This window comes from Sus scrofa, chromosome 14 (genome assembly GCF_054392235.1).
Source record: "Sus scrofa isolate SSC_HxYL_T2T_F1_AM1 chromosome 14, Sscrofa_HxYL_maternal_Yorkshire_Landrace_v2.0, whole genome shotgun sequence".
Taxonomy (NCBI): Eukaryota; Metazoa; Chordata; class Mammalia; order Artiodactyla; family Suidae; genus Sus; species Sus scrofa.
In genome coordinates, this window is record NC_139396.1 from 110,262,326 (window position 1) to 110,288,315 (window position 25,990).

A 25,990-nucleotide genomic window follows, 5' to 3' on the forward strand; every position below is an offset into this window, starting at 1 on the left:
TGCTGTGAGCTGTGGTGTAGGTCACAGATGCAGATTGGATCCTGCGTTGCTATGGCTACAGTCCGGTTCGACCCCTAGCCTAGGAACCTCCATATGTTTCGGGTGCGGCCCTAGAAAAGCCAAAAAAAAAAAAAAAAAAGAAAAGAAACAATAAAGAATGAAATAGAGGTAAAAGCAGAAATTAATAAGAATGAGGATTTTTAAATGATAACTATAATTACTCAAAATCTTGTTTCAAAAAAAAAATCCCAAATAGATGAACCAACTAGTTAATCTGATCAAGAAAAAAAGAGAGATAGCAAAAATATGCAAAATAAAGACAAGGAGGAAATAATCATTGACACTGAAGAAGTTAAAAACCAGTAAAAGGCTATTTCACAGAACTTAATACAAATAAATTTGAAAAAGCTTAGATGTATAATTTTCTAGGGAAATATAGATTGCCACAATTGTTCCCATTAGAGATAGAAGGTTTAAACAGACCAGTTTCTGCAGAAGAAATGGAGAAAGGAACTACCATACAAAGAAATACCAGGCTCGGACAGTCTCCTAGGAAATTCTACCAAACCTTCAAAGACCAGATAATTCTAATGCTCTATAAATTATTCTGGAGTATTGAAGAAGGAAAGTTCTGAATTCCTTTTTTAAAGTGAGTATGACACTGACACCTGAACCAAATAAAGACATTAAGAATAAAAATACAGGCCAGTATTATACATGATTATTGATGCAAAAAATATAAAAATTTTAGTAAACAAAATATAAAACCACATAGAAATAATGACCAAGTGAGATTTATTCTAGAAATGGAAGATTTGTTCAATATTAGAAGAACCATGAATATCATATATTAATAAATCTGAGGAAGAATTACATGGCTATTTCCCTTTGACAAAATTCAACATCCATTTATTATAAAAAGCACTCCAGGGAATCAAAATTGAAGGATACTTTATCCTTCTGTCAGTAAAATACAGTACCAGTACACTGTTACAATTACAATACAATTGATACTACATCAATAAAATAGATTTGTTTAACCCTAATGCCCTACTTTATTTAGTAGAGAAACGCTAGAAGCATTTCCACTAAAATCAGGAAGATAAGAATGTCCACTGTCTCAGTTATTCTTCACCATTATAGAAGAGTTATTAACCAACACGATTAGACAAGAAGTGGCATTTGAATGAGTGATGAAGAATGAAAGCTTACTCTGTGTGAAAAATGCTCTGAGGGAGTTCCCTGGTGATTCAGCAGGTTAAGGGTCACTGCTGTGGCATGGGTTTGATCCTTTGCCCGGAACTTCCACATGCTCTGATAACATATCTGGAAAACTCCAAGGAATCAAAGATAAAATCAATTCAAGCAATAAAAGAAATCAGTGGTATAACAGAATATAAAAATTAATGCTTATTAATAGCTTTCATGTACACAAGCACCAAACAGAGGACATAACGGTAGGAAAATACTTATATAAAAAAGGTATTTCAGAATAAATTTAAGAAGAAATGTACAAAATCTATATGAGGAAAAAATTTAAATACACCAGAGAAAAATAAAGACATGAACAAATGGAAAGACAGCATTCCCTATTCTTGGATGGGATGACTCAACATTGTAATGATACCAGTTCTCCTTAAGATTATTTATTTATTTATGTATTTTCCTTAAGAGAATTTATAAATTCAATGCAATATCAATAAAAATACCAGCATGCTATGTTATGGCAAATACAATTTGATATACACCATAGCTATTCTAGAATAGCTGGAAAACATTGATAAAGAAAAACTAGGGAGTTCCCGTCGTGGCGCAGTGGTTAACGAATCCGACTAGGAACCATGAGGTTGCGGGTTCGGTCCCTGGCCTTGCTCAGTGGGTTAACGATCCGGCGTTACCGTGAGCTGTGGTGTAGGTTGCAGACGCGGCTCGGATCCCGCGTTGCTGTGGCTCTGGCGTACGCCTGTGGCTACAGCTCCGATTCGACCCCTAGCCTGGGAACCTCCATATGCCGTGGGAGCGGCCCAAGAAATAGCAACAACAAAAAGACAAAAAAAAAAAAAAAGAAAAACTACTAGGGAATAGGCTTACCAGGCATTAAAACATATATAAAGCCTCCGTGATTAAATCAATCTGATAGTGGTACGTGAATAGACAACTAGACGAATGGAATAGAATAGGATGATGAGAATTAGACCACATACGTATAATTTATTATTATTATTTTTATTTTTGCTTTTCAGGGTCACACCTGCAGCTTGTGGAAGTTCCCAGGCTAGGGGTCGAATCACAGCTGTAGCCACCGGCCTATACCACAGCCATAGCAATGCAGGATCCCAGCCGCATCTGCAACCTACACCACAGCTCTCCAAGCCAGATCCTTAACCCACTGAGCAAGGCCAGGGATCGAACACGCATCCTTACGCATCTTAGTCATGTTCGTTAACCGGTGAGCCACGAAGGGAACTCCCTTCGTGTATAATTTAGTATGTGACAAAGATGGTTTCTGAAACCACTGAGGAAAAGGTGAACTGCTTTTTTTTTTTTTAAGGGATGCGGGTGCAACATAGGGGGTCAAATCGGAGCTACAGCTGCTGGCCTATACCACAGCAATGCCGGATCCAAGCCATGCCGGATCCAAGCCATGCCGGATCCAAGCCACATCTGCAACCTACGCTGCAGCTCATGGCAACGCCAGATCCTTAACCACCTGAGCAGGGCCAGGGATCAAACCTACATCTTCATGGATATTAGTTGGGTTCGTTACTGCTGAGCCACAACGGGAACTCCACGGTTAGCTTTTTAATGAATGTTGCTAAGGTAACTGGGTAGCCATTTAGAAAAAGATAAAATGAGATCCATTTTGTAACCAGGTAGGATAGAGAAAGAGAATCAGGCATGCTTTCTTGATATGAGAAGGTATTTTTGGCCTAAGCCATTTTGTGATCTAAGCCTGGCCATGATGCTTGTCCTTGAATAGGACAATCATTTTAAGGGAACAAGAGAATGTAGGAACAAATAACTGTTATCAGGCAAGAGAAGTAACAGTAGCAAAGATAATATATCAGTTCTGTTTCACTGGTAATGATTAGCCTGAGGCTGTCAAGTGCTAGATCAACTGGAACCTAAGGGATGATGATGCTGACCTTTTCAATCTTGGAGTCTGCCTTACTGTCCAAGGCCCTTACGAATAGGCGGGTACCCTTAGCTTAAAATTTCCCCAATTTTGCTCTCTGGAGAGATACTGCATTAGGAAATATTGCCAGTGTTCTCCTTACTTGCTTCAAGTAAGAAATCTTTCCTTTTCCATGTCTTTCACTTGGTTGTGTCTTTTGGTTGGATACCCACCAAAAGTTATCCACCAAACTCAATTTCCATGTAACAAATTCTCAAACAAGAATAAATTCCAAATAAAGAATCTAAATGTAAAAAAAAAAATAAAACTATATAACTACTAGAAGGAAATATAGATGAATTCCTCTCTAATCTTGGTATAGGGAAAGGCTTTCTTACTATTACTCAGCATCCAGAAGTAGTAAAATACAAGACTGATAAATTTACCTATGGAAAAATAAAACTTTGACCAAAAACAACATAAAGAAAGTTGAGGAGTTCTCGTCATGGCTCAGTGGTAACGAACCTGACTGGGATCCATGAGGATGCAGGCCCTGGCCTCGCTCATTGGGTTAGGGATCCAACGTTACTATGAGCTGTGGTATAGGTTATAAACAAGAGCTTGGATCTTGTGTTGCTGTGGCTGTAGTGTAGGTCAGCAGTCACAGCTCCAATTGGACCCCTAGCCTGGGAACTTCCATTTGCCATGGGTGCAGCCCTAAGAAGCAAAAAAAAAAAAAAAAAAAAAAAAAAAAGTCAAAAGACACCTGATGTACATGGAGGGAATAGTTGCAACATACACCTTAGACAAAATCGTATTACTAATATATAGAGAACTCTTAAAAATTGAGCAACAAAGGACCTCAATGTATAATGAGAAGCATACATGAGAAATTTAAGTTAAAACTACACAGAGATATCATTTTCACCTATCAGACTGGCAAAAATTAAATAATAGAACAACGCATTCTGTTGCTGAGGCTGTAGGGAAACAGGTTTTCTCTTACATTGCTGGTGGGAATGTAAATTGCTACAATCCTTTCAGAGGGATATTTGGCGATATCTAACCAAATTACATATGTACTTAGCTTTCAACCCAGCAACCTCACTGTCCTGCAGATATAATTACAACAATATGAAAATACATATGAACAAGGTTATTCATTGCAGTATTGTTTGTAATTGCAAGGCACTGGAAATAATTGAAATGCCTAGAATGGTTGATTAAATTATAGTAAGTCACATAGTGGAATACTATGCAAATATAAAAGGAAAATGAGGGCGTTCCCATTGTGACTCAGTGGTTAACAAATCCGACTAGGAACCATAAGGTTGCAGATTCGATCTCTGGCCTCACTCAGTGGGTTAGGGATCCGGCGTTGCCGCGAGCTGTGCTGTAGGTCGCAGACGCAGCTCAGATCCCACGTTGCTGTGGCTCTGGCGTAGGCCGGCGGCTACAGCTCCGATTAGACCCCTAGCCTGGGAACCTCCATTTGCCATGGGTGTGGCCCCAGGAAAAAAAAAAAAAAAGACAAAGCCCTGCTGTGGAAAAAACCCGGCCTTTGGGGGAAGTGAAAGACCAAGGTGGCAAGAACTCAGGGGTCATGGGTTCAGAGGATTGGGTTTCAAAAACTGCTGTAAATTCATACAATGAAATACTAACTAGCCAGCAAGTAAAAAAAGAAAAGAAAAAAAGAGCTCTGTGGACTAATATGAATTGATTTCCAGGACATATTTTTTCTCCAAATTTTATTTGATATTTTAATTTGGGGGTGCTGTGATGTGCAGTAACTTGAAGTAGAAAAGGTCTCAGTTCCTAGACCAGGGGTCAAACCCAGGCCACAGTGGCGAAAGTGCCAAATTCTAACCAGGAGATTTCTAGGGAATTCCCTCCAGGACATATTGTTATGTGAAAAATACAGAGCCTAAAAATGTATATGTAATATGCTATCCTTCCTGTAAGAAAGAAGGGGGAATAAGAAAATACACATATAATTCCTCATTTGTGCAAGAAAAAAAAAATGCAGGAAAGATAAACCAGAAATTGATAAGATTGGTTACCTACAGGGAAGGGCAGAGAAAGGGAATAGAAAGAAAAAGGAAATGGAAATAGGGTAGCATTGATGAAGGGGAGTGACACTCCTAGGAGTAAGTCTTTTTTGTGGCTCTGTCTCACTGAACCATAGTAATGTTTTATATACTCTCCAAAATAAACCATTAAAATCAATTATAATGTGGTGGAAGAGGAACCCAAAATGGAATGCAAACATTGACAAGTAAACCTAACAGTATTACAAATGAATAAAATAGCTAAACAGAAGGGTAGGGGGAAGAAAAGAACAAACCAAAGAAACTGTGAAAAACAGTGTATTGACTGGATTCTGTAAGGCTAAGGAAAAAAAGAAAACTATACCTATGTGCTATTATCTAGTTAGTAACAGTGTTTCTCAAAGAGGAGTGAGTTAACAACAACTTTGTGTATGTATTAGACAAATAAGTAAATAAATTCTAGATGTTGATAATCATTTCTCAGTTTTGCAGAAAGAAATTATATGTAAGAATATATATATAATTGTGGCTCAGCAATAACAAATCCAAATCTGGCTAGTATTCTTGAGGATGCAGATTCAATCCCTGGCCTCCACTCAGTGGCTTAAGGATCCAGTGTTGCTGTGAGCTGTGGTGTATGTCACAGATGCAGCTCGGGTCTGCTGTTGCTGTGGCTCTGGTGTAGGCAGGTGGCTACAGCTCCAATTAGACCCCTAACCTGGGAACCTCCATATGCCGCGGGAGCAGCCCAAGAAATGGCAAAAAAAGACAAAAAAAAAAAAAAAAATTAAGAGACATTAAAGGACTAAATAAACATACTTTTTTCATTGATTGAAAGGTTTAACATTGTGAAGATTTCAATTCTCCCCAAGTTGATCTGTAAATTCAGTATAAATCCAATCAAAATCCCAATAAAATTTTTGCGAAATTTGGTAAGATAATTCTGATATTTAAGAGTAAATGGTCAAAAGCAGCCTGGGCATTTTTTTTTTTTTCTTTTTGGGGCCGAACCTGCGGCATATGAAAGTTCCCAGGCAAGAGTCAAATTGGAGCTGCAGCTGCTGACCTATACCACAGCCACAGCCACACTAGAGCCACGCCACATCTGCACCCTATGTCACATCTCATGGCAACACTGGATCCTTAACCCACTGAGTGAAGCCAGGGATCAAACCTGCGTCCTCATGGATACTAGTCAGATTCTTAACCCACTGAGCCACGATGGCAACTCCAGCCTGGGCATTTTTGAAAAAAAGCAGGAAGGAATAACCTGCCCTCTTAGATATCAGGATTTAGTATGAACTTATAGTAAGTAAAAACAGTACGGTTTTGGCCAGTTGAAGTCAACTAGTTTTTAATTTGGGGATTTCTTTTTAAAATTTAAGTTTAATCTTTTATTATGAATATTTGAAGTTTCTACATCTTGGAAAGCACATCTCCAAGGAACTAAATGGCTTTTAAGTTAAATTCACCATGTTTTATAGATGTTAACACAATGGAAGGGGAAAATGTGTCTTGAAATAATGCGTATAACATGGTATGTAAATGTTTTGCAAGGGATTAGAGAGAGTGGCGATGTTGTAGATAGCTCTGCTTTTAAGACTGATCTAGATTCAGCCTTATCTAGTTATCTAGTTAAGTAATTTCATAAAAATCTTAGGATCGGAGTTCCCATTGTGGCGCAGTGGTTAACGAATCCGACTAGGAACCATGAGGTTACAGGTTCGATCCCTGGCCTTGCTCAGTAGGTTGAGGATCCAGTGTTGCCGTGAGCTATGGCGTAGGTTGCAGACTTGGCTCGGATCCCGAGTTGCTGTGGCTGTGGTGTAGGTCGGTGGCTACAGCTCCAATTAGACCCCTAGCCTGGGAATCTCCATATGCCAAGGGGGCGGCCCTAGAAAAGGCAAAAAGACCAAAAAAGGAAAAAAAAAAATCTTAGGATCAAAAAAAAAAAAAAGAGTCTAATTCTCAATGGAGAATATGCTGTGGAACCCTTGGGGAGCTTCAGGTTTTTGTGGATAAAGTGAAAAACCTTGAACTAATTAAATAACCTTTTTAAAAATTTATTTTTCTTTTTAGAGCCACACTCGTGGGATATGGAAATTCCCAGGCTAAGGGGTTGAACTGGAGCCACAGCCACCAGCCTATGCCACAGCTACAACAACACCAGATCTGAGCCACACCTGCAACCTATGCCAAAGTTTTGTTTTGTTTTGTTTTTTTGTCTCCCACTGGCCTATGCCAGAGCCACAGCAAAACGGGATCCGAGCCACATCTGCAACTCACACCACGGCTCATGGCAATGCCGAATCCTTAACCCACTGAGCAAGGCCAGGGATCGAACCCGCAACCTCATGGTTTCTAGTCGGATTTGTTAACCACTCCACCACGATGGGAGCTCCAACCTATGCCAAAGTTTGGGGCAACATAAGATCCTTAACCCACTGAGTGAGGCCAGGGATTGAACCCACATCCTCATGGACTAGTTGGGTTCTTAAACCACTGAGCTGCAAAGGGAACTCCTAAATAACCTTGAAGTTACTTCAAATTTGTTTTTATACATAGGAATTTATATTGCCTGTTTTTCAGAGGTTACACAAGTTAGTAGCTAAATAAAGTATATTCTGAGGCTTTTTTTTGTTTGATTTAAGGAAATAGTTAAAACTTAATACTTTGAAAGTATTGCAGTTATTTTTTTTCTGAAAGGATAATCAATTTGGTTAGTTTAGGTTTGTTTGGTTTTTTTGGCAGGTTGTTACAACTCATGAGAGCATTCTTACTTCTGATCAATACGTATATTGTACTTTTGTTCTTTCCTTGTTATGGTAAGGTGTTATAAATTTTACAAACTTAGTCCTGATAATGTGACAGGATTATAAATTTACCTTAAATGTTACTACATTAAATATTATGAAATTACATACATAAATTGAAAGTTAACACAAGGTTTCCATGAAGTAAACTATTTTATTTGTTTTTTTGGCTGTGCCTGTGGCGTGTAGAAGTTCCCGGGCCAGGGAACAAACGTGTACCACAGCAATGACCTCAACCACTGCTGTGACAACACCAGATCCTTAACCTGCTGCACCACACAGGAACTCCTAGACTATTTTATTTGGAATCTAATTAATCAGATGTTTCTATATAGATTTTTATGAAGCAGGAATAAGTAGACAATTTACTATTAGGGATTCCCCTAATATCAAAAAAAAAGCTCTTACTGTAGATAAAGAATAAAGCTCAGAGAAGTTATATATGAGTTCAGAGGAGTCATTATTAACAAAGTCAGAATTTGAACCCAGTTCTTCTGTTTCCAAATGTGCTAGATTATTATGAAAGAAAAACCAGAAGGCCTGGTGAATAAAATGGAGCTGTGAAAGGAGATATTTTGGAGTTGGGTTTTGCTGTAACCTAACTGGTCTCCTCCTCCCTACTGTACCCCTCCTTCTCTCATTCATCTTTCATACTGTCTGTTCTTTTCTCTTATCCGCATTATCTTTGCTAGTGATATTACCATTGTTTTATAAAATTCACTTGGGAATTCAGTAACCCTAATTAGAATAGATTTCATGTATCAGATGCTAAAAACTTAAAAACGTTTGTTTTTATTCATCCACTCAGCTGTGCCAGATACTCTCTGCAGTCTTTTCTTTACCCTACACATCTAATTGTTTCTTGGATATACCTCTGAACTGTTTCACAGATCTATCACCCTTTTTCCCCCTGCAGTCTTGCCTGGTTTCCAGCCCTTATCATTTACTGGATGGTCATTAGCCTCCTATTTTTCTTTCTTTCTTTCTTTTTTTTTTTTTTTTTTTTTGGCTACACCCTTGGCATGTGGAAATTCCTGGGCCAGGGATCAAACTCATGCCTCACTTGTAGCCTGCAGCACAGCTGCAGCAACACCAGGTCCTTAATTCACTGTACCACAAGGAACTTCTTTTCCTACTTATGAAAATTGATTTCTCTACATTAAATTGTCTATAAACTTGGATGGGAAGTCATTATGTGTTTTTTTTTTTCTTCCAGTTTTATTGAGATAAATATAGACATACAGCACTGTGTAAGTTTAAGGTGTATAGCATAATGATTTGACTTACATGTATCATAAAATGGTTATCACAGTTTCATGAACATCTATCATCTCATATAGATAAAAAATTGAAGAAACAGAAAATTTTTTTTTTTCCTTGTGATTAGAACTCTTAGGATTTACTCTCTTAACAATTTTCAGGAGTTCCCGTCATGGTGCAGCAGAAATGAATCTGACTAGGAGCCATAAGGTTGCATGTTTGATCCCTGGCCTCACTCAGTGGGTTAAGGACCTGGTGTTGCCGTGAGCTCTGTTGTAGGTCTCAGACATGGCTCGGATCTGGCGTTGCTGTGGCTGTGGTGTTGGCCGGCAGCTGTAGCTCCGATTGGACCCCAACCTGGGAACCTCCACATGCAGCAGAAGCGGCCCTAAAAACACACACACATACACACACACACACACACACACACACACACACAAAACCCCACAATTTTCATATGTAACATACAGCAGTGTTAATTATATTTATCATGTACATTATATCCCTAGTACTTATTTAAAACTGGAAGTTTGTACCTTTTGATTGCCTTCATTCAATCCTCCTCCCTCCACCCCTGCCATAAGACATTACATCTTTATTTTCACTAGCTGCTTAGTGAAAATTAGCATTTCTTTCCATTTTGAATAAGGCAGCAATCCACAGTAATATCATCAATACTTGTGACTTGGTCACCAACGGAAAGCACGTATGTTCTGATTAAGTTGTTAATGATAACTTGAATATTATTTATGCCCATGATACTTTAAAATTATAGTAGTTGCTGCATATTCTGCTATACCTTGTTATTTAATGTTTTAATGAGGCACATAAGTTATTGCCATTTTAAAAATATTTTGATTACTGTATTTCTGTATAATTTGTTTTACTATCCTATTTCATTTTATGAATTTAAAAATATTACTTTGTAATAAAAAATGTTCTAAAATAATGGTAATATTTGCACAACTTGGTGAAATACTAAAAAAACCCCACTGAATTATACACTTTTTTAAAAAATGTCTTTTTAGGGCCTCACCCATGGCATATGGAAGTTCCTAGGCTAGGGGTTGAATTGGAGCTGTAGCTGCCAGCCTACCCCACAGTCACAGCAGTGCAGGATCTGAGCCACATCTGTGACCTACACCATAGCTCATGGCCATGCCTGATCCTTAACCCACTGAGCAAGGCCAGGGATCAAACCTGCATCCTCATGGATACTAGTCGGCTTCATTAACCACTGAGCCATGGCAGGGACTCCCTGAATTGCACACTTTAAAAGGGTGAAGTTTATGTGAATCACATTCTGATAAAGCTGTCATAAAAATATTATTCTGATAATGGGCCCATATACTTTATTTGGCTACCAAAAGCACCTATGGTAGGTACATAAAGGTTTACAAATCCCTTCTCTTTACTGGAAATATACCCCCCTTCCCAATGACTACCTTGAAAACTTTTGTTTGGCATTTTTCCAAAACCTAACTCAAATATTCCCTCTCTGAAGCCTGTCCAACTTCCCTGGGCAATTATTTTTGTGTGCTGTTAGGAATCCTTATATATATATTGCTTATACCCTAAGCCAGTGTTAGTTACTGACCACCTCTAGGCTGATAATTTCTTCAGCATTGGGATCATGACATGGTATGTCTTTGTATCCCTAGCTCCTGGTGTAATGCCTGGCACATAGTGAATGGTCTACTAATAAGTGAATGACTAAGGAGGCTTTGGTGTGGCATGAGAAATACATTAAGATGAGAATGATACTGGGAGAAAGAAAGATGAATGATTTTTTTTTCTATTGAAATTGGCTAATAGACTCTTCTTTCTAAAAAGTACTTGTGTTTTTTGCTAAGATCTTATTTTTGGTCAATAATCATTTTATTAAAGCATACCTACCTTTCCTTCAGTTAAATTAAAATTTAATGAGCTAAACTCATCAATCTGTACATTTAAAATGCATGTATTTTATTGTATATGTGTATTTAATAAAAACTGAGGAAAAAAATTGAGACAGGAGAGAAAAACATCTAGGTCAAGTAATGACTGAAAAATAATTGCTGTGACAATCAAGAAAAGTATTATGAGGTGGAACATGCACAAATGCCAAATGAGAGAGAAAAGCTAAGCTTGGGAGAAGGAGAAATGACTTAATCTGTTCTGTGTAGTATTTGAATGGGTAGGGAGGATGCCAGTGTTGCAGCCAGTGAAAATGGTGAGGAGAGAGGCTTAGAGGTGGGAAAGGACAAGGCATGTTGAGGGAGAGCCAGTTCAGTGAATCTTAGAGTATTTCAGAGGTGAAATGCTGACAGTTTTGAGGAAGAAGAGCAGGGATAGGTGGGGAAGACACGATCAAATCAAATTCCAGGGATTAGGGAATGGGTTAGATACAACAGGGTATGGAGAAGTCAAAAAATAATTGAAAAAAAATTGAAATATTGGTCTTGGTTAATTGGTGGAAAATGATGTTAACAAAATAGAGAAGTAAGGGAACAGGACAAGTTTCTTTGGAAATGGTAAATAATTCCATTTTCATTGGTTAAAAGTATCAAGCTTATTTTGTCATCTAAACTGATTCAAGAATAAGCTGTTTTATAGAAATGAAATTGTGTTTTACATTTAATCACACTTTACAGCATAAAATATCAGTTCTAAGAAAATATTGTATTGAGAAAATATAGGAGTTCCCGTCGTGGCGCAGTGGTTAACAAATCCAACTAGAAACCATGAGAAAATACAATGTTTACATCTTTTGTACGTTTTTTTTTTCTTTTCTTTCTTAGATTCCGGTGTAGTTAGTGATGTTGTACTTCAAGATTTACTGGCATATGTGTCTTCAAAACACTCCTATCTCAGAGACCTTCCTCAAAGGCAGCCTCAGAAAATGAGCAGTATAGAATTTGTAGAATTGGAGCAGCTTCAGCCAGACATATTAGTCCACGCAGTTCTAAGAGTTGTTGATATCACTATACTGACAGGTAAACATTGTGGGCTCCTCCTTAATTTTAGGTTAAAAAAAAATTAAAGTACATGACCATCTTAGTATACCATTTGGTTATCAGTAGATATTTATCATTAAACACTAAAGTACAGTATCACATCTAATAGAGTAGTGCCAATGAAAAAAATATTCCTTTTCCTTTTCCAGAGGCATTATACAGTTATAGAGGACAGAAGCAAAGGAAAGTTATGTTAACAGTGGAGCAGACCCAAGGTCAACATTATGTGCTTGTATTATGGGGTCCTGGAGCAGCCTGGTACCCTCAGCTTCAAAGGAAAAAAGGTAAATACACCAAAAGCATTTAACCTATTTATAGTTAAGTAAATGATTAATGCTTATGAACCTAAGATGAAGAGATTCTGGAGATCAGACTATGTTTGAAATATAATTGATCACGATTAGATATTCTCTTGCAGACTTCTTCTGTTATGATTTTATACCTCCTGCAAGCAATTCAGTGATCTAAAAAGTCCTCTGTAATTAATGGTAGCAAAATAAAAGCTTCCATTTATTCCCAGGTGTTCTACTTTACCTTTTTAGTGAGGATCTTACCTTCTTCTGATAATGTTCTTAAAAAATTTAATCCTGGAGAAGCTTCTTCAATTTTTATTCAGCGAAAGTAATCTAATAAATAAACTTCTCTCTAGTTATAAGGCAGATGTTAGAGGAGTTGTATTAACTCTTTCGTCACAATGTTACTGTTTAATTAATTACTGTGTTCCAGGTTTTTATCCCAGTTGTTTTGAAAGTGTGGACTATTAGCCATAGAATGTTCATGTTTAAAGTATGACCCATGATTACATTTTTTAAAAAATAGTAAATAATGTTGGAGTTCCTGTTGTGGCGCAGTGGTTAACGAATCCGACTAGGAACCATGAGGTTGTGGGTTCGATCCCTGGCCTTGCTCAGTGGGTTAAGGCTCTGGTGTTGCCACGAGCTGTGGCGTAGGTTGCAGACGCGGCTTGGATCTGATGTTGCTGTGGCATAGGCTGGCGGCTACAGCTCAGTTTAGACCCCTAACCTGGAAACCTCCATATGCCGCGGGAGCAGCCCAAGAAAAGACAAAAAGAGGAAAAAAAAAAAGTAAATAATGTATGATGTATTGAATTAAATGGAATTGGTGTTTCAATAAAATAGCATAATATCTTCCTTTTGGTATTGTGAAATCGTTTAGTTTTAACAATCAGATAGTTTAATTACTGGTTTATGAATTATTTTACTCTGCTAAATTAATTCAGAGACTGATTAAGTATGTGATTTATTTTTTCTTACCTGAAAGAGTTAATGTTTCTTGCAAACTTCTATTTCAAAATAGTTGTCTAAAGATAGGATCTGTTGCATTGTCTCTCTTAATCATTAATAGCCCAAAACTAGGATTTGAGATAAGTCTGACTTTTGACTTTTATGTTAAGATCAAACGAAGACAAGTATTTGTGTGGTTGAGAAATCTGACAAACATGTGTCAGTAATAGACAAACCATCCTTATTGACCACAGGTAACATGGCCAGGAGCACAAGTCTACTGCATGCTGGACGGAATGTAGGTCAAAGGTGTTATTCCAAAGCAGATTGCTCCATGCTTAGTATGAATATTCTTTTAAAATCAATAGTTATTTGGTTATAGAAGAGGAATTATTGTTATCTCTAGATAATTCTGTGATATTTAGGTTAATATTGAAAATTTATGAATCTAGGAATTAAAGTGTAATTGTTCTTCATTTGTTCAGTATATTTATTTATAATCATTGTTTTTGAGGTTTTTTATGATTTTTATTTTTTCCATTAGAGTTTATTTACAGTGTTCTGTCAATTTCTACTGCACAGCAAAGTGACCCAGTCATACATGTATATATATTCTTTTTCTCACATTATCCTCCACCATGTTTCATCACAAGTGACTGGATATAGTTCCCTGTGCTATACAGCAGGATATTTTTAAGTTGTAATATCCCTCTTAATACCTCAAGATTATTCTCTCTAAATGGGAAAATACCTTTTTTTTTTTTTTTTTTTAAATCTTTTGTCTGTTTAGGGCCGCACCTTCGGCATATGGAGGTTCCCAGGCTGGGGGCCAAATTGGAGCTGTAGCTGCTGGCCTATGCCACAGCCACAGCAACACGGGATCTGAGCTGCATCTGTGAACTGCACCACAGCTCATAGCAATGCCAGATCCTTAACCTACTGGGCAAGGCCAGGGATCAAACATGCATCCTCATGGATACTAGTCAGGTTTGTAACCATTGAGCCACGATGGGAACCCTGAAAATACCAATTTTGAAGAATCATTTCAGTAAGTGAAATGATTTCTACTTTCAGAAATTGTTAGCATTCTAGCCATTCATTTAGTATTTCTCGAGGCATTCCCCATATTAGCCTCTGTACTGGGCATTGGTTTTGCTTGTTCCCAAAGATAACAAACTCACATTTAGGTGATATAATTAGAAATGATTGTCACGCAGTCATTACTGCATACTAGAGATAACAGAGTTGATATTTTGGAGAAGAAGAATAAGAAATCAATCCCAAGTTCATGTTTTTTTTTTGAAACATGTGTTGCTAATAGAAGTTTGGTATGCCTCAGATGTAGGAAGCATTGGTCACAGTTTAGGTCCTAATAAGGGTGGACTAGGGATGTAAGTTACATTTCTTGGGAATAATTGGGTATGCATAAAATAAGCTATTCAGAACTAAATGCCATTCTAATGTAATATTCTCCTGAAGTCATTGAATAGAAGTCTTTTTTTTTTTTTTTTGACTTTTCAGGGCCGCACTCGTGGCATATGGAGGTTCCCAGGCTAAGGGTCAAATTGGAGCTGTAGCTGCTGGCCTGATGGCAGCTAAGTTAAGTTACTAATTGAGTTCTTAACCCGCTGAGTCACAACAGGAACTCCTGCTTCAGGATCCTGCATGTATATGTTTCCTCTGCCTAGAGTGCTTCCCCAGCTCTCCCCTTGGATGGCTCCTTCCTCTCTCAGCTCCACTTTCAGATCCGCACACATGAATATACATAATATACATAATTACTCCCATAATCACTCTCTGTAGTCCACTCCTGCCACTTAACATAGTCGGGATCATCTAGCTTATCTGCTTGCTTGGTAATTAACTAAATTTCTCAGTAGGTTGTTAACTCTGTGAATGTAGGCACCCTGACTAGTTTGTTCATCATCGTATTCCCTTCACACAGCACTCCCTGTGTAAGTAGATATTTTCTTTAAGAATGAAGAGGAGTTCCCGTCGTGGCGCGGTGGTTAACGAATCTGACTAGGAACCATGAGGTTGCGGGTTTGATCCCTGCCCTTGCTCAGTGGGTTAAGGATCCGGCGTTGCCGTGAGCTGTGGTGTAGGTCACAGACGTGGCTCGGATCCAGCGTTGCTGTGGCTCTGGCGTAGGCTGGCAGCTACAGCTCTGATTAGACCCCTAGCCTGGGAACCTCCGTATGCCGCGGGAGCGGCCCAAGAAATGGCAAAAAGACAAAAAAAAAAAAAGAAAAAAAAGGAATGAATGAAGAATAAAATACAGACCAGGGAGTTTCCATTGTGGCTCAGCAGTAGTGACAAACCCAACTAGTATCCATGAGGATGCAAGTTTGATCCCTGGCCCTGCCCAATGGGTTAAGGATCCAGGGTTGCTGTGAGCTGCGAAGTAGGTTGCGGACACGACTCAGATCCCCAGCTGCTATGGCTGTGATGTAGGACTGCTGCTGTGGCTCTGATTTGACATCTAGCCTGGGAACTTCCATTTGCTGCCAGCGGGGCCCTGAATAGCAAATAAATAAATAAATAAATAAAATAGAGATCAGGCAACCATTCAAAATTCCCACTGCTTTAAAGAGTAAGAGACTCAAGTTTGTGGAGTCTATATTTTTGGCTGTACCTGCATGTGGAAGTTTCTGGCCAGGGATCAAACCTGCATAGCAGCTGTGGCCTGCGCCACAGGTACAGCAGCAGCACTAGACCCTTAACCCACTGCGCTACAAGGAAACTTCTGAGGAGGAAATAATTTTACTTGTTTCAAATGATAAGAAAAAAATAAACAAAGTTAAAAATGCATGCATGTAAATGTTGCCCTACATTAGATTTATTGAAGAAATTGTATTTCCTCTGCGCACTTGAGGACTCAGAGTTAAAGTTAGAACTCTACTCTGGTTAACTTAAGCAGTTAAGGGGGATATTTTGAAAGTATTCAGGAGTTCCCATTGTGGCTCAGTGGTAACGAACTGGATCAGTAGTACCCATGAGAATGTGGCATGTTCGATCCCTCGCCTCGATCAGTGAGTTAAGGATCCGGCGTTGCTGTGAGCTGTGGTGTAGTTTGAAGACGGGGCTTGGATTTAGTGGTGTTGTGGCTGTGGTGTAGGCTGGCAGCTGTATCTCTGATTCAACCCCTAGCCAGGGAACTTCCATATGCCTCATGTGCAGCCCTAAAAAAAAAAACAGAGAGAGAGAAAGAAAAAAGAAAAAGAGAGTATACAGATGTGTATCAGGATCCGGCATGCCACAAACTGCTGTGTAGGTTGCTGATATGGCTCAGATCTGGCATTGCTGTGGCTGTGGCATAGGCTGGCAGCTGTAGCTCTGATTTAACCCCTAGCCTGTGAACTTCCATATGCTGCAGGTGTGGCCCTAAAAAGAAAAAAAAAAAAAAAAAAAAAAAAAAAGAGAGAGAGAGAGAGTAGATAGTATTTGGACTATATAGCTAACAATTTGAGAAAAAAAAAAAAAAAAAAAAGAGTTTAACTTCCTAGGAATAATAACTAAAAGGAACAATGAGTAGTAGAAGAAAATATAAACAAACTTATTTGTAATCCAAAGATTAGTAGGTTAAATAAAATGAAGCAACAAAAACTACCATATATAAAAAGCATCATATGGTGCAGCAAAAACGAATCCGACTAGGAACCATGAGGTTTCAGGTTCAATCCCTGGCCTCGCTCAATGGGTTAAGGATCTGGCGTTGCCTTGAGCTGAGGTTAGGTCACAGACGCGGCTCGGATTCTGCATTGCTGTGGCTGTGGCATAGGCTGGCAGCTGCAGCTCCGATGGGACCCCTAGCCTGGGAACTTCCATATGCCGTGAGTGCAGCCCTTAAAAAAAAAAAAAAAAAAAAAAAAAAAAGTAAAATGACACCTCAAGTGAAAAATCAGAAAAATAATTATATTTTGTCAGAAAATAATGCGATAAGCAAAAGACAAATATCTATAAGGATAAATGGACAATAGATATGAACATGCAGGTCCCCAAAGAAGACATTAAAGTGGCTAATAAATGTATGAAAAAAAGTTACTCATACTAGTAATTGAAGACAGACAAATAAAATAATAATGACATGATTTTTCTCCTAAGAAATTGATAGAGAAGTTATGAGGAAATAGCAATTCTTATGAACTATTAGAGATATAAGTTGGCAAAAATCTTTTTTTTCTTTTTTTCTAATTGAAGTATAATTTACTTAATATAATTAGTTTCAAGGGAAAGACCTTTCTTGAAGATAATTAACAATGCATATAAAAGCCTTAGTATTTGGAATACCTTTGGCGTAATAATTACACTTAATAGGAATTTATCCAGGCTATGCATAAAGATGTAGCTAAATTTTTTTTTTTTTTTTGTCTTTTTAGGGCCGCACCCATGGCATATGAGAGTTCCCAGGCGAGGAATCGAATTGGAACTGTGGCTGCCAGTCTACACCACAGCCACAGCAACAGCGAATCTGAGCGGAATCTGCAGCCTACACCACAGTTCATGGCAATGCCAGATCCTTTAACCCACTGAGCGAGGACAGGGATTGAACCTGTGGCCTCATGGATATTAGTTGAGTTCGTTTTCACTGAGCCACATTGGGAACTCTACTAAAAATATTTTATGTACTATTTATAATAGTGAAAAATGAGGAACAACCAACAAACTCCAATATAGAGGATTGCTATAATATAATTTTTAAAAAGATTTTTGTATGGAGTTCCCATCGTGGTGCAGTGGTTAACGAATCCGACTAGGAACCATGAGGTTGTGGGTTCGATCCCTGGCCTTGCTCAGTGGGTTAAGGATCCAGTGTTTCTGTGAGCTGTGGTGTGGGTCGCAGATGCAGCTCAGATCCCAAGTTGCTATGGCTGTGGTGTAGGCCGGTGGCTACAGCTCCGATTTGACCCCTAGCCTGAGAACCTCCATATGCCACTAGAGTGGCCCAAGAAATGGCCAAAAAAGACAAAAAAAAAAGAAATAAAAAAGATTTTGGTGTAATAGGTAAGCAGCAAGGGTGTACTTTATAGTACAGAGAACTATACTCAATATCTTGTGATAATCTATAATGGAAAGAATATGAAAAATAATGTGTGTAACTGAATCACTTTTCTGTACACTTGCAATTAACACAACATTGTAAATTACTATACTTCAATTTAAAAAAAATTTTTGGTGTATCTGTGCAGTGGGTTTTTATGCAGTATTTTAAAATAATATAGAATAATGCTTTATGGCATGGAAAAATATTTTTGACATAGTAAGTAAAAATCAAACAAATTGAAAACAACTGGATGGCCACTAAAATATTAACTGTGTTTATTTTGGGGTGTTGCTTATGGCTGCTATTTATTTGCTTAGAAATAAATAAATAAATCTGGAGTTCCCATAATGGCACAATGGAAACTTCCGACTAGGAGCCATGAGGTTGCAGGTTCGATCCCTGGCCTCACTCAGTAGGTTAAGGATCCGGCATTGCCATGAGCTGTGGTGCAGGTCGCAGGTGAGGCTTGGATCTGGCGTTGCTGTGGCTGTGGTATAGGCTGGCAGCTGTAGCTCCAATTAGATCTCTAGCCTGGGAACCTCCATATGCCACGGGTAAAGCCCTAAAAAACAATAAGTAAATAAATAACATAAATAAACGCATAAATAAATCTGTGATTTCTAAGCATGTATTTTGTAATAAAACAAAAAAGCTATTTTCAAAATAGTGATGATTTTAATCAATAATTTGGAATATATATGTTTTAAATCTTTCTAATGATGCTTTATCTGTACAAATTTACTGACTTGTTTTAGGATTCTCCACAAAGGGGGTTCCCATTGTGGCTCAGTGGGTTAAAAACCTGACATAGTGTTGGTGAGGATGTCAGTTTGATCCCTTAATTCAGTGGTTTAAGGATCTAGTGTTGCTGTGACTGTGGCATAGGCCAGCAGCTGCAGCTCCAGCTCCAGTTGGATCCCTATGGAACTTCCGTATGCCACAGGTGCAGCTGTGAAAAAAAGAAAAGAAAAGAAAAAAGAAAAAAAAAAAAGATTCTCCAAAAAAAAAACAAAAAAAAAAAACAAACTGTCCTATGAAAGAAGCTGAGGAAGTGGGTGGGTGTGTATTAGATTTATGGCCTGAGGTATGTGGGAAGCTGTCATTAGGAAACTTAGTGCTAAGAGGCCTCTTTTTGTTTTAATATAGCTTTAAATTTGAATTTATTAATATATGATTATTTGGCAAGAAATTTTGCTCTACTGTAATTTTAAGGATTAGAATTATTTTTGAAGGAATTAAAAACAGGAGCAAATGCATCTAAATGCTTCTTTTCATTGTCCTGAAAAAAAATCAGCCAAATAAGAAAATTAAGGTGTTGAAAATCAAACAGAGATACTGATTGTGGCAGACATGTGTCCATTTCTATGTCCATATTATTTTTTAAAAATATTTTCTTTAGAGGAGTTCCCATTGTGGTGCAGCAGAAACAAATCTGACTAGGAACCTTGAAGTTGCAGGTTTGATCCCTGGCCTCGCTCAGGGGGTTAAGGATCCATCATTGCCATGAGCTGTATTGTAGTTCTCAGATTCGGCTCGGATCTGGCGTTGCTGTGGCTCTGGCATAGGCCAGCAGCTACAGCTCCAATTAGACCTCTAGCCTGGGAACCTCTGTATGCCATGGGTGCAGCCCTAGAAAAGACAAAAGAAAAATTTTTTTATTAAATTATTTATACCCACATTCTTAAGATGATAAAAGTGGTATTTACCTGATTTAATCATGTCAATCTGTTTAACTTGATTCCGAGCCTAGATTATTTCCTTTTTGGTAACTTTTTCTTCTTGTTTGTTTTGTTTAAGATTCTATTTGGGAATTTAAATATCTTTTTGTTCAGCGGAATTGCATCCTAGAAAACCTAGAATTACATACAACACCATGGTCATCTTGTGAGTGCCTGTTTGATGATGATACAAGGGCAATTGAATTTAAAGCAAAATTTCAAAAAAACACACCCTCCTTTGTGAAGATTTCAGATTTAGCAACACACCTAGAGGATAAGCATTCAGGTAAGAGTTTATTTATATAAGATACTGCTAGTTTTTTGTTGTCATTTCTGTTGTTTCCTTTTTTGCCTAACCTGCAGCATATGAGGTTCCCAGGCTAGATCTCTGCCACAGTATCCAGGCCACAGTATCCATGCTGCGGTTTCGACCTAAGCTACAGCTGCAGCAACAGGGGATCCTTAACTCACCATGCTGGGCTGGGGATGGAACCTGCATCCCAGACTCCCTCGACACTGCTGATCCTATTTCACCACAGTGGGAACTCCATTGCTAGTTTTAATATAAGCAAAGAAGCTGCCATTTACGGGAAAAATGTATAGTTAAATATAAAAGTGAAACAGATTTTGTAAAATAGCTGAAGCAGATACTGACATCTTATCTTTTTGCCTATAATCTTTTGAGATTAATTTGAAATTGTTAGGGATTACTTCAAATATTTTTGCATATAGTTATAAGCAGCTTATCATTTCATAAGCCAGAAATAGAAAAATGACCCTCACCAGAGTTACTGTTAAGATAAATATTCTATCAAGTTACTAAGTTATCATCTATACATGATTGTTAAAATTTAACATTGGTAGAAGAGCACTTGATGAATTTTATACTCATACACAATTTTCATGAACTAAATGTAATTATTTTGAGTGAAGTAATAAAAGGAGTATGTTTTAGTTTCAATATGCTATATACTTGAATGAAGAGAGAGTAAAATAGTAAAAATAACTAAACGAATTGGTACAATTTTAGTGGGATATACTTTTCAATGAGTTGCATTGACTTTCTAAATAACTACAGAGGTGCTGCTTAAAAGATGCTGACTCCTGGTTGAAGGTGTAGCAAACACCATTTAAATGCCAGTAGTTAGCAAATGTCAATGACTATCAATTTTGGAAACTAATAGAAAGTTTTCCAGTGGCTATTATAGCAAATGTATTTTATAAAAAAATGACATGTATCTGTAGGTTTATTGTTACCTAATTTAAAATTTTTAATGAAGAAAAAATATTTGGTCAAAAATTTTCCACAGAATTTGTGTAAGATTACTCTTTTTGATGTTCTTGAAGGTTGAGTCATTCAGAATAACTCAGGAATTTTGAATCCTGATACCTAATTTTAACTTTATTCTCTCGTTTACATAAATAATTTTCTGAATTCTTACAGATGGTTTTATTTATTTATTTACTTATTTTTATTATTCAATGACTTTATCACATTCATAGTTGTATGATGATCATCACAATCCAATTTCACAGGATTTCCATCCCACAACCCAAGCACATCCCCTCACCCCCCAAACTGTCTCCTCCAGAGACCAAAAGTTTTTCTTTTTTTTTTTTTTTTTTTTGTCTTTTTGCCATTTCTAGGGCCGCTCCCATGGCATATGGAGATTCCCAGGCTAGGGGTCGAATTGGAGCTGTAGCTGCCATCCTACGCCAGAGCCACAGCAACACCAGATCCGAGCCATGTCTGTGATCTACACCACACCTCACGGCAATGCCGGATCCTTAACCCACTAAGCAAGGCCAGGGATCGAACCCGCAATCTCATGGTTCCTAGTCGGATTCACTAACCACTGAGCCACAACAGGAACTCCAACCAAAAGTTTTTCAACGTCTGTGAGTCAGCATCTGTTCTGCAAAGAAGTTCCATCTGTCCTTTTTTCAGATTCCACATGTCAGTGAAAGCATTTGATGTTGGTGTCTCATTGTATGGCTGACCTCACTTAGCATGATGATTTCTAGGTCCATCCATGTTGCTAAAAATGCCGGTATTTCGTTCATTTTAATGGCTGAGTTACAGATGGTTTTAGAACTTACTAAATGTTAGATGTGGTTTAGGTGAAATAAGATTAGTTTTATAATTTTTTTTCTAATGAAAAGAATCTGGTCCCAAATAAAATAAATTGAAGCTCATCAGAGATCACATGCTAAAATTCTCAAGTATATTTCTGAGGCTTTTTTACTAGCATGCTGTGCCCCCTTTTGGTTTATCCACAGAAATGTAAGGGTTGTGGCATATGCAGTTAATAGAATATCTCAGAGTTAGTGCTTTTCACGTGTGGTACAGAGTATCAGATTTAAAAAAAAAAAATTTAGCAAGGGTTTTGGAATGTAATTTTCATACGAGAAATTACCCTTATTTAAAGTATATTTAAAGCAGCTTCACCTTGGTGATTGTTGACATAAAACCTGTGAAACCATTGCCACACTCATGAAAATATCACCTACCTCTTTGTAATTTCTTCCTTCCCCTCATCCCTGCCCCCTGATCCTGCCAGGCAGTCAATCTGCTTTCTGTCACTAGAGATTAGTTTGAATTTTCTAGGATTTTATATATGTGAAATCTTGCAATGTAGACACTGTTTTGTTTGGCATCTTTAATTTAGCAAATTCTTTAAGGTGTATGTGTGTGATTGTGCATACCAATAGTTCATTCCTTTTTATGCTATTATATGAATATACTGTGATTTGGTGTTTGTTTTGTTTTGTTTGCTTTTTAGGGCCAGACCTGAAGCATATGAAGGTTTCCAGGCTAGGGACTGAATTGGAGCTACAGCTGCTGGGCTATACCACAGCCACTGCAACGCAGGGATCTGAGCCGCGTCTGAGACCTATACCATAGCTCTCCGCAACACCAGATCCTTAACCCACTGAACAAGGCCAGGAATTGAACCTGCAAACCCATGGACACTAGTAGGTTCATTACCGATGAGCCACAACAGGATCACCTTGACTTTTTTTAGCTGTTCAGCTGTGGATGAACATCTAGGTTGTTTGTAGTTCTTGGCTATCATAAATAAGGCTTCTCTAAACATTCAAGTACAAGGCATTATATGGATTTAGTTTTTCCTTTCTCATGAGTAAATACTTATGAATTGAATCAATACCTGGATTATATGGTAAATGTTATGTTTAACTTTTAAAGAAACTGACAAACTGTCTTCCAAAACAGTTGTACCATTTTACATTTCACAGTGTATGAGAATTCTGTTTTTTCTTTTCTTTCTTTTCTTTTCTTTTTTTTTTTTTTTTTTTTTTCGTCTTTTTGGGGCCGCACCCACAGCATATGGAGGTTCCCAGGCTAGAGGTCTAATCAGAGCTGCAGCTGCTGGCCACAGCCACAGCCACAGCAGTGCGGAATCCGACCCACATCTTCGACCTACACCACAGCTCACGGCAAGGCTAGATCCTTAACCCACTGAGTGAGGTGAGGGATTGAACCTGTATCCTCATGGATGCTAGTCAGATTCCTTTCGCTGAACCATGATGGGAACTCCCAAGTTCTGTTTTTTTCTATATCTACCTCAACACTTGGTATGGACATTAGTTTTAATTTTTTATTTTGTCCATCCTAAAAGGTATATAGTAATGGGTCACTAGGGTTTTTAACTTGCATTTCCTTATTGGCTGATGGTGTTGAACATCTTTTATATACTTACTTGACATCTATATATCTTCTTTTTATTTTTTTTGCTTTTTAGGGCCATACCCATGGCATATGGAAGTTCCCAGGCTAGGGGTCGAATCAGCCTATGCCACAGCAAAGTGGGATCTGAGCCACATTTGCAACCTATACCACAGCTCACGGCAACGCTGGATCCCCAACCCACTGAGCAAGGCTGGGGATCGAATCCACATCCTCATAGATTCTAGTCAGATTCTTTCCACTTTGCTACAAAGGGAACCCCCATCTATATATCTTCTTTGATGAAGTGTCAACTGAAATCTTTTGTTTACCTATAAAAATCGAGTTGATTGTTTTATTGAATTTTGGGAGTTCTTTATATTCTGGGTAAAAAAAATTTTTTTAACTATAAACTTAGCAAATATGTTCCTTGTCTTTGTCCTAGATCACTGTTACTTGTCTCTCCTTTCTCTTTCTTTCTTTCTTTCCTTTCCTTCTCCTTCCTTCCTTTTCTTTCTTTTTTCTTTTCTTTTCTTTCTTTGCCTTACCCAAGGCATGTGAAAGTTCCTGGGCCAGGAATCAAATCCAAGCCCCAGCTTTGACCTACACCACAGCTGTGGCAATGCTGGATCGATCCGTAACCCACTGCACCACAGCAGGAACTGCTGTCTTTTCATTCTTTCAGCTAGGACTTTTGAAGAGCACAAGTTTTAAATTTTAACGAAGTCCAGTCTATCCATTTTTTCTTGTGTGACTTGTGCTTTTGGTGTCATTTCTAGGAAACTTTGCTTTGCCCATTGTCACAAAAATTCATCTCCTACGTATTACTCTAAAAGTTTTAGAGGAATTCCCATCATGGCTCAGTGGTAGTGAACCTGACTAGTATCCATGAGGATGTGGGTTCGATCCCTGGCCTCACTCAGTGGGTTAAGGATCTGGCATTACTGTGAGCTGTGGTGTAGGTCACAGACGTGGCTCATATCCCAAGTTGCTGTGGCTATGATGTTAACTGGCACCCGTAGCTCTGATTCAACTCCTAGCCTGGGAACTTCCATATGCCGCAAATGTGGCCCTAAAAAGACAAAAATAAGATAAAAGTTTTAGAGGGTTTGTGTTTTTTTTTGGGGGGGGGTGCTTTTTAGGGCTGCACCCGCAGCATATGGAGATTCCCAGGCTAGGGGTCCAATTGGAGCTACAGCCACCAGCCTTCGGCACAGCAATGCTGGATCCAAGCTTTGTCTGTGACCTACACCACAGCTCACAGCAGTGCTGGATCCTTAACCCACTGAACAAGGCCAGGGATCTAACCCACAACCTCATGGTTACTAGTCAGATTCATTTACACTGCGCCACAAGGAGAACTCCGAGTTTTAAGTTTTAAATTTGGGTTAATGGTCTATTTTGAGTTAATTTTTGTATATAGTGTGAGGTAAGACTTCAAGTTGGTTTCTTATTTTTTCTTTTTTCTTTTTTTTTTTTTCCTGTATGAATATCCAGTTGTTCAAGCACCAGTTGTTGAAAAGATTATTTTTTTTTCAGTGAATTGCCTTGGCAATTTTGTCAAAATCAATTGTCTACATGAGTGGTCTATTTCTGGATTTTCTCTTGATCACTTTGTCCATCTTTCCACAAATATCATACTATTTTCATCACTGTAGCTTTTTTTTCTTTTTCTTTTTTTTGTTTGATCATTGTAGCTTTATGCTAAGTCTTGAGGTCAGATATTGTGAGCCTTCCAACTTTGTTCTTTCTCAATGTCGTTTGGGCTATTCTAGATCCTTTGCTTTTTCATATGAATTTTACAGTCAGTTTGTCAATTTCTATCAAAAACCCTCTGAAATTTTGATTGGGATTGTGCTGAAGCTATATGTCAATTTGGGGAAAAAGTGAAGCATTTTAATATCGAGTTTGCCAATCCATGAACAAGATGTGTCTCTCCAATTTCAAAGCCATGTTTTGCAGTTTTCAGAATATAGGTAGGGCTTTCACATCTTTTGTTAGACTTATCCCTAGTTTCTATTTGTAAGCAATTATAAATGATATTTTTAAAAAATTTCAATTTCA

At 38.0% G+C, this 25,990-nt stretch overlaps 1 protein-coding gene across 17 annotated transcripts in view; it reads left to right on the plus strand.

Moving 5' to 3' along the window:
* SHLD2 (shieldin complex subunit 2) overlaps window positions 1-25,990 on the plus strand; it is a 114,977-nt gene that overhangs the window by 61,238 nt on the left and 27,749 nt on the right. For 11 of the 17 annotated variants that reach the window (XM_084996430.1, XM_021073594.2, XM_021073593.2 and 8 more), the window contains 3 exons: window positions 12,017-12,211; window positions 12,382-12,516; window positions 20,318-20,524. In XM_084996430.1, coding sequence (XP_084852556.1) covers window positions 12,017-12,211; window positions 12,382-12,516; window positions 20,318-20,524 — 537 coding nt within the window. Of the gene's footprint in view, window positions 1-11,786; window positions 12,212-12,381; window positions 12,517-20,317; window positions 20,525-25,990 lie in introns of those variants that run through there. The other 6 variants (XM_084996434.1, XM_084996435.1, XM_084996432.1 and 3 more) reach the window with 3 other exon arrangements.